Raw genomic sequence first — 12,827 nt, forward strand, 5'->3', positions numbered from 1 at the left:
CAAAAGATGAATGTGGACTTTCAAAATCAGACCAACCACTGAGATGATAAATTAAATCATGAGGGCTGAGTAAAAGCTGCAAAACAACCGGACCTGATTTTGTTTTTAGTTACTGAGTTCGTTTGATACGATTCCTTTCCTTACCTGCTCTGACAATAAAATGTAGAGATTGTCACAATGTTTGAGGAGTTGTCTCTCAAAATAGTCAAAAGAGATTATTAGCAATGGGTAGGATGTTTAAGTGTTCACTTTTAGACTTTCAGTGTCCTGCACTGGGAGAACTGCAGCTAGAGAAAGGCAATGAAAAGGTACAGAGATTGAAACACTGCCTCCCCCACCCCCACCCCCCACGCCCCAAACAAAAATAGACACCATTGTACTTGCTAACAAAATAATTTTACAAGCGCTCACTCAACCAGGAAAATATTGTTCTGAAAAAAATATATATCCACCTACTTTTTCTGTGTACATGATCATAGGCTGAAAGTTTAGCATTTCAGCAATTCTCCTAGTTAAACCCAATAAATACCTCAAAACTGGACCATCTTGGAATCCATTTGAGGTATTTTATTCGCACCAGCTATTTATTACCTGTTCATGGCATAATCAACTCTACCATTGTTTTGGGAGGGTGCAAAAATACAAGAAAACAAAATCACATAGTAGCAGTGTTGGCCTTTGAGCACGTAAAATGCTCAGCAAAACAATTTAACGAAACCCCTCGCAAGTGTTATGTGGGAAAAGAAGACTTACTGCTTGCATGACACAAGCAGCATTCGTTCAGCCGTTCTCCTTTTTCAACTGTCCAAGATATATACTGGGGTGCATATTCGGAAAGAGTGGGAACCTCTTATTGGTTTAAACATCATCCTCGCCGTTCCTACTTTCTACAACAGGTTCCCTGGTATCTTGCAGGAAAGCTTCCTTCTCTGGAGGTACAGCTTCACCATTTGACGTAGCGACTGTGTCCTTAAAAACCCTTGCAGTTCTGTCAGCTGGGAAACTGGAACAATTGGACTCTGAGCTGTTCCACATTCCATAAGCAAAATAAATTATGCATCCTGCCAGAAGAAGGGAACAAAGGATTCTTATTTAAAAACAGATTCACTTTGAAAACTGGAGAAATACATCATTAATTGCTCTCCCAATGAGATAAGCTTGAAAAAAAAAGTTGAACAATATTTTCCTCGCCCAAGCAAATTCCTTCTTTACTCGCCCACAATTAGGAGATTAAAGAATGCCATCAAAAATGACCACTTTGATGAACTGATTCTGATCTACATGAGCGGCACAGTAGCACAGCGGTTAGCACTACTGTCTCACAGCACCAGGGACCCAGGTTCAATTTCAGCCTCAGATCACTGCCTGTGGGAGGCTTGCACGTTCTCCCAGAACTGTGTGGGTTTCCTCCAAGTGCTCTGGTTTCCTCCATTAGTCTAAAGATGTGTGGGTCAGGTCAATTGGTCATGGTAAGGTGTCAGGGGGACTAGCAGAGTAAATATGTGGGGGTTACGGGGATACAGCCTGGGTGGGATTGTCGGTGCAGGCTCGATGGCCGAATTGCTTCTGCTCTGCAGGGATTCTATATCTCTCAAAAAAATGGCCTCTTTGATGAACGGACTCTGATCTATATGAGCAACACAGTGACACAGTAGTTAGCATTACTGCCTCACAATGCCAAGGACCCGGGCTGGGTCACTGCGCGGTATCTGCATGGGTTTCCTCTGGGTGCTCCGGTTTCCTCCCACAATCTGAAAGACGTGTTGGTCAGGTGCATCTTCTCCTTACCCAAACAGGCCCTGGAGTGTGGTGACTAGAGGATTTTCACAGTAATTTCATTGCAATGTTAATGTAAGGCCGCTTGTGACAAAATAAACAAACTTTAACTTTTTAACTGTAATTTACTAGAGGGAACAGTGCCCCGAGCTAAAGTTAGAGGCAACAAATTACACAAACTATCATTTCTCAAGTCTATTTTGGTAATCTGAAATTCATTTTCCCCAGTGAAGTACAACCGAGGAATCTTCAATGTCTGCAAGGACATGCAATGAATTAGGGATTTTTCTTGGAATTGCCCAAGTAATGTTTCAGCCTTGTGCCAATTGGATTCAATTTCATCTGGCAATGTTCTGCTGCAGATTTTTTTCAGATTTATAGCTAGCTTTTAAGGGTGTATTTAAAACAACATAAATACAGTGATTATAACTGGCCATGGTAAAGTGTCAGGGGGGCTAGGAGAGTTCATGCTACTTCACAGGAATAGGGTGTGGCTGTTGTCAGTGCAGGCTCGATGGGCCGAATTGCATTGTCTCGCTAAATTATAAATAATTTAAAAATTCTACATATGTCTGACAGCTTTAGCTCTACTAAATGTGGGGCTTGCTACCACACAGAATGGTTGAGGTGAATAGCATTGTTCAGGGAGAAAGAGACAGGGGCCTCAGCTATCTACAATCTATATTAATGACTTAGATAGAGTGAGAGAGAGAGAAAGAAAGAAAAGGTATCAGAGCTTGTTGATAATAAAAAAAGTGAAATTTTAAGCTGTAGGGAGGATACAAAGAGATTTGGATAGATTAAGTGAGTGGGCACCGGTAGATGGTATATAATGTGAGGTTTGTCATTTTTAGTTGTGAGAATAGAAAAGCAAAGTAGTTTTTACGAAGATGTGGAACTTGTAAATGTCGATGTTCAGAGAGACATGCCTACCGGATCAAGGAACAAGTTAGCATGCAGGGACAGCAAGCAATTAAGAAAGTAAAAGACATGTTTGACCTTCGTTGGCATACAAGAATAAAGAAGTCTTGCTACAATTTATGGGGCTTTGGTGAGAGTGCATCAAAATCGTGCATGCAATTTTGGTCTCAATATTTAAGGAAGAACATAATTGCATCGGAGGCACAGTGGTTAGCGCTGCTACCTTACAGCACCAGGGACCCAGGTTCAATTCCAGGCTTGGGTCACTGTCTGTGTGGAGTCTGCACATTTTCCCTGTGTCTGTGTGGATTTCCTCCGGGTACTCTGGTTTCCTTCCACACTCCAAAAAATATGCTGGTTAGGTGCACTGGCTATGCTAAATTTTCCTGCATTGTACCTGAACAGGCACTGGAGTGTGGTGGCCAGGGGATTTTCACCATAACATTGCAGTGTTAATGTAAGCCTACTTGTGACAATAATAAATACATTTTAAAACTTTGAAGTTCACGAGAGTGGCCCCAGAAATGAAAGGCTAAGCAAATTGGGTCCATATTCTCTGAAGAAGAAAAAGGGATGATCTCATTGAAACACTCAAGATTATGAAGAAGCTTGACAAGGAGAGGGCATTCCCCTGGCTGTGTAATCCAGAACAACAAAGCAGAGTTTTAGAATAACGAGTCGATGATTTCTAAGATGAGAAGGTATTTCCTCACTCAGCGTTGCAACTGTTTGGAATTTTGTGAATGCCCCAATGTTGAATATTTTGAAGGCTGAAACAGGTTTCAGGTCTTTCGAAGAATCGAAGGAGAGATGTGGGAAAGACGTGGGGAGATGTTGAGAAAATGGGAGTTGAAGCCCAAAACCAAGCGTAATTTGATTGAATGGCAGAGCCTCCTCGTCTTCCCTTGCTCTTATTTCTAATGAATAGAAGGATATGTGGATGGGGCTGGACTGAGTAGGATGGGAGGAAGCTCGGTGCAGTAGCATGAACTCTGTGTCTACAATGCAATTATGATTGATGAACCCATGATCTGAGGTGTAATTACACTCTACGGAAAGAGGCTCTTGGACTTTATTCATTGAATTATCTCGAATGTAGCCTTGAATCCTAGAGTTGGCCTTCCTGCTGTGTTAAAGACCCAGGAAGACTATATCAGTACAGAATGGGGGCGGAGGTGGTGGTGGGGGGACATAAACATTAAGAAACTTAGCATGGCTGGATTAGATAACAGCTTCAGGAAGTAGGAGAGCATTTGGAATGTGTTGAATTGGCTGTCGGGTAGCTGCAATGGTTGGTTCATAAAGAGATTTTGGGGTGCCTGTAAAGGGAGTGGTCAAAGCCTGGCAGAGATCCCCCCCCCCCCCCCCCGCCCCTGAGGCAGCACCCCCTCTCTCCTGAAAAAGTAAACTGAGAATGATTTTCTGACACCCCTTGGAAGAAATGCAGCAGAGAAAAATGTTGCGTATTCCTGGGAAGAAGCTATGGTTACAGAAGTCACTAACATAGTATCTTTAAATGTTTTGTTCCCACCCTAATCAACAATTAATTGCATTAGAAACATCAAAACCCCTTCTTCCAATGCAGGCAGGTCCAGAACATGTGCTGTCTGATACTGCCCAGGAAACATCCCTCACACACTATCCCTCTTTAATCTCCTCAACCTTGTTACTCAAATCACTGCATAACATGTGAAAGATGGGGGTGCTGGAAACAAAACTATGGACATCAGACAAAGGAGAAAGCCCCAGGGCTGTTGGTGAGGAACTCTAATCTGGCTTTCAGAGGTAGCAAAATTGGTTGTATGATGGTGATATGATGCAGGTACCCAGTCAACAGGTGAATGCCTGGCCAGTTCTCATGGCAAGTTTGTGTGGCAATAGACGGCAAACAGCTTTAATCTCCTTTGCTGTCTGCTTACTCCCAAGGGTGTTACTACTCGCCTATCCTTTACTTGTCAGTTCCCTTTCTGAAGATGTATCACAACTAGGAGCTCAGGATGAGGAGCAGCATCGGAAAGGACGAAAGCTCACTTAGAGAGCGACGAGGATTTAGATAGTTAAGGTCACGGTCACTTAGAATACACAAGTTTCTGCTCCAAAATCCTCAGTATCAACCAATGTCATTTGTTTTCTCACTGCCACTCCAACTCAAGCATACAAAAATAGTGATACATTTAACTGGATTGAAACAGGGTATCATGTTTGGCTCAATGCTGTCACCCTCTAGTGAGTCAGCAAATCACCGCTGGACTTCAGCATCGAATCCTTTCGGTGCAGGAGGCCATCTGACCCATCGAGTCTACATCAACTCTCTGAAGAGCATCCCACCCAGAGCAAACCTCCTGCCCCATCCCCGCAACTCACCACATCTATCATAGATAATCCACCTAATCTACAAACTAGGGGCAATCTAGTATGGCCAATCAACTTAACCTGCAAATCTTTGGAGAGTGGGGGGAAATTCGAACACCTGGAGGAAACCCACACAGACACGGGAGAACGTGCAAACTGCACACAGACAGTCACTTAAAGTCAAAATCAAACTGGGGTCCCTGGCGCTGTCAGACAGCAGTGCTAACCACCATGCTGGTATTATTCAGGGAGCAGAGCTGGTTTCCAATAGTTATCCCTGAATGAATGCCCCCAGAACAAATCAACAGCTATTTATCTCATTGCTTAATTTACTTGCAAAGAAACATTGGCAACACTTCAGGCAAAATCTTTATGGCCGCGAAGTGCTTTCAGACAGACTGGAGACCTGCAAGGTATTCTATAACTGTGCATGCTTTCTTTCTCACCTATCACCATCCAGATTGCAAAGCGGATCCATGTACCACGATCCAACTGCATCATAAGGTACATATTCACGAGAATGCTGACAATAGGTAAACAGGGCAAGAGGGGTACCTGGAAATCAGGACAATTAATTTGGTGAGTGTAAAGCATTCAAAATAGTCAAACAGCAACAACAAAAAAAAATCATCAAGGTACTTACCTTAAATGACAGTTTAGTTTTACTTTCTGGCTGTCTCCAGATTATAGCAGTGAGAATCGCACACAGAAGGATGACTACAACAAGCAAGCATATGCACCATGCTTTCCCCTCCAACAAAGGGTCTTTCGCATGGACAGCCAGCAGGCAAAAGATGAGGATAAAAAGTCCTGCAACAGGAAGGATAGTATCTCATTGTTACAACTGGAAAGTTGCCCAAGCGAAACTTGTTGAAAGCTTCATAGTTGGTGCTGTACTTGCACAGGCACAAAGGGAGAGAGGAGGAATTCACGTCAACATTTTAGCTTGCTGTTTTGTTATCCATGTCACCAGTTTTCGTTTTAATCCCATTAAGTGTGGTCGTGAATATTAATATCTTTAATTTCCGAGTACCTAGCTCGAAAATAGGTCAACTGATTTTGCATTTATTGCTGTCTGGAGAAGTGCGGTCTACAGCTGTTCATAAGCAATTTCATAGGATCACTACATTGCAGAAGAAGCCATTCAGCCCATCGAGCCTGCACCAACAAAAATCCCCCTCCTAGACCCTATCCCCATAACCTCACTAATCTCCCTGACATGAGGGGCAATTTAGCATGGCCAATCAATCTAACGCTTGATTAGAGGAAGCCAGAGCACTAGAGGAAACCCACGCAGAAATAGGGGAAGTGCAGATTCCAACCTGCAAGCATATTTAAGTTGGCATTTTAGGATTACGTCCCATTGTCCTGGATTCCCCTCAGAATAAGAGGGGTGCCCCGCCTTTCAATTCTTTATTATTTTAAACTGTAAATATAAATCCAGCCTTCCCCATTCTCCGAACACAGCTGGGTCTTTACCTGATGAATTCTTTGCTCTAATTCCCACAAAGCCAATAATCTTTCCCCATCCAACCAAACAACATATTCCCAATGAGGTTCGGTCAGTTTTTCGTAGCCAAACTTGCACTTTCTTGCTTTTATATTCCATACTCGAGTCATGAAGCCCAGCCACCTGTTAAGAGTCTGATCACTTTTTGTACCTCTGAGTTAACCTTTAACAATTGATATACTCCAGACTTTAAACCCTCTCGGCTAATCCATTTAAATTCACCAGATTCTCAACCCTCCCCACATAACTGAAGTCACTCAACTGTGACCATTCTTGTAAATCTTTCTTGTGCCCTCCCAATGTCATCACATACTTCCTAATGTACGATACACAGAATTGGACGCAATACTCCAGTTGTAACTAAACCAGTACATTATAAAGAATCAGCTTGCTGTTGTGTTCCATGCCTTTTCACATAACGCCTAAGATCCAGTCTGCCTTTATTGACTACTTTTCCCTAACTGCCCTGCCACTTTCAATAATTTGTGCACATTTACCCTCAGAGATCCGCTCCTACTCCTTTAGAATTGTAATCTTTATTTGTTATTCCTCTCTTTCTTTCTACCAAAACCTAACACTTCACACATCTTTGCGTTAAATTTCACCTGTCATGTGTCTGTCCAGTTCAACTTGTCCATATCTATTTGCAGTCTACCCTCTTCACAGTTCACAACCGCCTGTCTGGAGTTTTCCCTTCTCCCCATGCCTGCGTGGGTTTCCTCCGGGTGTTCAGGTTTCCTCCCACAGTCCAAAGATGTGCAGGGTAGGTGGATTGGTCATGTTAAATTGCCCCTTAGAGTGTCAGGATGTGTGGGTTAGGGGATAAGTGGGATAAATACATGGAGTTACAGGGACAGGGCTTTGGTAGGATGCTCTGTTGAAGAGTCAGTGCAGAATTGATGGACTGAATGGCTTCCTTCTGCACTGAAGAGATTCTATGAATATTTCCAAATTTTCTTTCATCTACAAATTTTAAAAATGTGTCCTGCACACCCAAGTCTGGGCCATTAATGTACATTGAGAAAAGTAGTTGTTCCCATACTGATCTCTGGAGAGCCTCTCTCCAGTTCAAAAAACAACTACTCTTCCATTTCTGTCACTCAACCAGATCTATGCTGCATTGCCTCTTATATTCCAAGTGCCCTAACTTTGCTGACCAGCTTGTTTGAAAGACCAAGTACACCACATCCACTGTATTACCCCCATCAATCCTGTCATCACCGCAACCCAATCAAGTCAGGTAAACACAATCTGCCTTTAGCAAATTCATTCTGCCTTTTCTTAATTAATCCAGATTTGTCCTAGATTCTCGCTCAATGACTGAGGTAGCCTTTTACCTGTCTGAGATATTTTCATATGCTATACAGAATGTTCTGGTATCTGATGCATTTTCATTATCTGACAAATAATCTTGGGTGCAGGGTAGCCACTTAGATGTAATCTATAATGCCCAGAACATTAATAGAAGGGCCTGGGCATGCAGATCCATAGTTCCCTAAAAGTGACAACACGGGTGGCCAAGGTGATTAAAAAGGCATATGGCATGCATGCCTTCATTGGCCAGAACACTGAATACAAGAATTGGCAAATCATGTTGCAGATATGTAAAACCTAGGTTATACCGCATTTGGAGTATTATGTGCAGTTCTGGTCACCACACTACCAGAAGGATGGGAGGATGTTGCCTGGTTTCGACAGTGTTAACTATGAAGAGTGGTTGAATAAACAAGGATTGTTTTCACTGGAAAGACAGAGGTTGAGGGGAGGCCTGATGGAGGTCTACAAAATTATGAGAGGCACAGACAGGGTGGAAAGTCAGAGGCTTTTTCCCAGGTTGGAAGTGTCAATTACAAGGAGGTACAGGTTCAAGGTGAAATGTTTATGGGACGATATGTGGGAAATTTTTAAGGAGTGTGTGCCTGGAACACGCTGCCAGAGGCGGTGGTGGAAGCAGGCAAATTAGAACATTTAAGAGGCATCTAAATGGGTACATGCATAGGGAGGGAATAGGGGGATATGGACCCAGTAGGGGCAAAAGATTTTTTTTAAGTTTAGTTAGGGCATCATGATTGGCACAGGCTCAGAGGCCGAAGGGCCTGTTCTTATGTTGTACTTTCCTTTGTGTTTTGCAAGCCAAATGAACAATTGGAAAAGTGTTATGTTCAGCACAGTTCCCGTGATGGAAGAGCTTACTCTGAGGAACAATACATCTGCCACTTGCTAGAAGCATTGGTACAAGGCAGGTTGAAAGCATTCAGTGGCAGGGGAGCTGGTGACAACCAGCATCTTTAGAGTTACCAGTAGCACCCTCCCCATCCAAGATATCACCCTCGATGCTAACTGAATCAATGAAATAAATCAACTTTGATGAAAAGGGATGGTAAACTTACCAATGAAAATGACGCACGTATTAACTATAAAACCTGATTGTTTGGAAGGGAGACTATTTTCAGGGAATAACAAGGCGCTCAACGAAAATTCTTCCTCGCTCTCGGGTAAGACATCTGCTTGGGAGTCACTGGTGCTGACTGATTCTGTCATGTCGACATCGTCAGATGTGTTTGCCATTTGATATGTTGCGTTACAAAATAGGTCTGGCTGGTATCTGCAAAGAGGGACAAGTTTATTGTTCATTCCAGATGTCTTAGCTGAACAGTGCACATAGGACTGCTTTCAGTGTAAAAATCAGCTACAACGCAACTCAAAATTGAAAAGCTGTACAGATGGTTTCTTCAGTCACTTTCCAATGAAGGCAGTGGCCTGTGACACGGAATCAGGAAGATCAGCGAGTTGCCAAATGTGATTTCTGGTCTATATGGAGTGAGGTTATTTCAATCAGGGTGAGAGAGAGAGAGCAGAGGAATGATTTCAACATCCCCATATGAAAGTCTTTAAAAAGGCATGGTTCCTGCTCCTATTACCTGGGTGACGCCAGAAGGAGAGCGCGCAGTCCGGGACATCAGGTCAGATCGGAATCAACCGCAACAACGGAATATTTTGCCAAAGCACCCAGCCTGGCATTGCCCAGGAAGAACCAAACCAAGTGGCTTTTTATCCCTGATTCCAGCCTCAGGGCAGCAGAGAGGGGGGGGATAAAACTGAAGGGGTTGGGGGGGCAGGGGTGGAATGGAAACAAATGTGAAGGACAACAAATGAATGGTCTCTAAAAAACAAAAAGACGCATAATTACCTGAGCACCAAAACGCAAGCTGCCACCAGTGAGTAGGCAAGAAGGGTTCCAATTGACATTAGATCCACAAGGTCCTTGAGGTCAAACAAGAAGGCCATGATAGCTGCAGTAACAGAGCAATGGAATCCTAAGTTTCTGCATGAAGATCGACCATTTTAAAAAATATACAAACACTTGAAATGCTTTGCTATTTTTCATCGACGTGGACAGTGTTAGCTCACCAGTTAATTATACCCTTAGTTTAAGTAGCACAAAATCAACAGCACAACTAACAGGTTGACTTTATCTTACAAACTTATGAAATAGGGGTTAGAAGTAGGCCTTTCGGCCCCTAGAGTCTGCTCTGATATTCAAGGGCTGACGTGTGTGTTTCAAATTCCACATTCCCGTCTACACCCGGATATGAACATAAAACATCTGAAGACACATGACTGCTACACCCAGCTTAAGTAGTTCTGGCTGGGAAATAAGAAACCAGGTTACATTCTTGACTATAAAAATGCCTAGATTTGCATAATGAATCAAATTTAGAGTATAGGCTTAAACATGCAAGTAATAAATTAGTTTTACCAACAAGAAACAAAGCAAGTTTGGCCACATCTGCAGGAAAAGCTCCGCTGCGATCCAGCAACTGGACATTTGTACTCAAAAAATATTTCCCTTCCAACTGTAACAGCAATTCAACAGCACTAATTCAGCAACAAGAAATACTTGCATTTATAAAACGCGTTATGCTACTGGAACGCAAAAGCAGGACACAGTTCATTATTTTTGGAGTGCACTGTTATGTAGACAAATATAGCAGTCACCCTGCAGCAGATGTAGCAATGCAGAATTTGCTATTTTTTTGAGGGAGTTGGTTGAAGACAGAACACTGGCCAGATTACAGTAAGAGTTGCCTATTCGAATCACAGAAACCAGAAGGAGGGAAAGGCCATTCGAGCCCGTTCTGCCATTCATTTTGATCATGGCTGATGATCAAATTCAATGTCCTCATCCCCCACCTTCTGCCCACCCCATATCACCTGATCCTGCTAAATTGCTGCGGATGCTGGAATCTGAAGCCAAAAGAAAATGCTGGAAGATCTCAGCAGGTCTAGCAGCATCTCTAAGGACAGCTAAGAGCTGACACTTCGAATGCAGATGACCCTATGTCAAAGCTCTGATAAAGAGTTACCTGGTCTTAAAACATCAGCACTTGTCTCTCCTTGATTCACTATTTATTCTTCACTAAAGTGTGATTGTGGGTAATTATCAACCTGACAAGCCATTTGAAATCTTAGTTTAATATCTCATCAGAAGAACATAGCCTGATTTTGCAACAATACAAGAAAATATTGATTTTACAAGTCAGTTAGCACTACATTTAAAATATGGGATTTTCACAGTGACTTCACTGCAGTGTGAATGTAAACCTACTTACGACTATTAAGTAAAGTGGATGAAGCATCAGCTATCATATAAAAAGCTTAATGTGAATGCGCATATGGCTTACTATTTGCCACTTTATAATGAAATATTGCTGATAGTGCAGTGGTGATATGAAGAAGTGCTTATTTTAAATATTGATCTTTAATCCATTGGGTGTGTAAGAGGAATTTTCTCAGGTATCCCCTGGGGTGCCCTGTACTTGTTGAACCTCACTCAACCAATACAGGCAGTATAAAGAACTAAAAGGAATTTATGTGCTAATTTCATGTATGCACCAGGACAGAGACACAGTCGCTGTCAGAAGGGTTGACTATTTTCTCTCCTCAGGCATGCATTAGCAAATAAATTCCTTTTCGTTCTTTAATATATTGTATTTCGCAGTCTACGTATTGGTTGCATGAGATTCAACAGAGCATCCCAGGGGACACCTGAGCAAATTACTCTTAGGGTGGAAACATGCAAATTGACATCTGAAAGCCAAATTGGGTTGCATCAGAGACTGGGATTTTCTGAAATTGCCAGCCGAAATCTGCAGCTGGTCTGTCAACTCTTCTGTCCTGTCCTAGACTTCAGCAAGGTGGCGACACTGCTTTACGTAGGCCAGGATTTTACAGTTCCTCGCACCCAGCAGGTGTCTTGTTGCAGTAAACAGCAACTTAAATGGGAGATAATGCTGCAGCAGGGACATAACATTCCACATCTCAACCCAATGGAGAGCACACAGCAAGTCTGTGAAACCCATCACAGATAATGGCACTTCTCTGGGGCTTGTCAGCAACCTTCCTTCCCTTCTGTCCAATCAATGAGACCAATGGAAGCTACCAAAAGCATTCAACAGCTGAAGATGAACTATTCAAAAGTTAACTGCTTGGGCAAAAAGACCTTGATTTTTAAGATAGCTCTCTCTTCTCAAGAGCCAATCGAGTTAATGTTTGGAACGATTGACAGGTGGAGATCACATGACCAGCCCAAGTCATTTGCAGAACTTTCTGGGTAGAACTGGACCAGCAGTTGAGATCCTGCTACCCTCTCGCCACCCAATTAACATGTCTGGACCTGGTCTACTAACTTGACTTGGTCTCCATTTTGTAGTAGGGAAGAGATTTGAAAGAAAGAATTTCTGAGTCTCCTGGAGAACAATAAACTGTGAACTTTTCATTTTTATGAACTCTATAATTCGGCCAATTTATCCTCCCCAATTGTATAATCTGTATGCAAGTGTTAGGGGGTGTTTGTGCGCGTGAGAGAGCATTGGGGGAGCGGGGTGGCGGAGCCAGCGACAGAGAAAGAATGGCATGTGTTTAAATATAATAAAACTAACCTTCTCCTTTGTTAAAAATCAAGAAAACCTGTTTGACTGGCTCTTTTATCATCACTGTGTACAAGCAGTTAGGTACTCATTGAATTAGCAAATGAAAATCTGTTGTGATCCAATGGGAATGAAGGATGCCATTTAATCGCTCTTCACTGGGTTGTAACAAGGAGGATGCTCATTATAAATACACATTAAAGATTGCCGTCTTTTTAGAATTAAATCTGTTTTACAGAGTCCCTGACACACAGCCAGTTCAGGACCTGCCTCCCAAACTAATGACTAGTAACTAATTCCAGTCCCTCAAGCAAATTTCAGTTGGTCAAACCAATTTT

The 12,827-nt window shown here is 42.5% G+C and overlaps 1 protein-coding gene across 3 annotated transcripts in view; it reads right to left on the minus strand.

Annotated features, from left to right (window-relative positions):
- Positions 1 to 350: 350 nt before the first annotated feature.
- LOC145349088 (high affinity cationic amino acid transporter 1-like) overlaps positions 351 to 12,827 on the minus strand; it is an 85,493-nt gene continuing 73,016 nt past the window's right edge. For all 3 annotated transcript variants that reach the window (XM_080197416.1, XM_080197418.1, XM_080197417.1), the window contains exons 8-12: positions 9,750 to 9,852; positions 8,950 to 9,164; positions 5,693 to 5,859; positions 5,496 to 5,604; positions 351 to 1,061 (exon numbers count right to left, since the gene is read on the minus strand). In XM_080197416.1, coding sequence (XP_080053542.1) covers positions 859 to 1,061; positions 5,496 to 5,604; positions 5,693 to 5,859; positions 8,950 to 9,164; positions 9,750 to 9,852 — 797 coding nt within the window. In that variant the 3' untranslated portion in view covers positions 351 to 858. The remainder of the gene's footprint in view (positions 1,062 to 5,495; positions 5,605 to 5,692; positions 5,860 to 8,949; positions 9,165 to 9,749; positions 9,853 to 12,827) is intronic.

The sequence above is a fragment of the Carcharhinus amblyrhynchos genome, chromosome 10 (assembly GCF_965287045.1).
Source record: "Carcharhinus amblyrhynchos chromosome 10, sCarAmb.v2.hapA, whole genome shotgun sequence".
In the NCBI taxonomy this organism is placed as follows: Eukaryota; Metazoa; Chordata; class Chondrichthyes; order Carcharhiniformes; family Carcharhinidae; genus Carcharhinus; species Carcharhinus amblyrhynchos.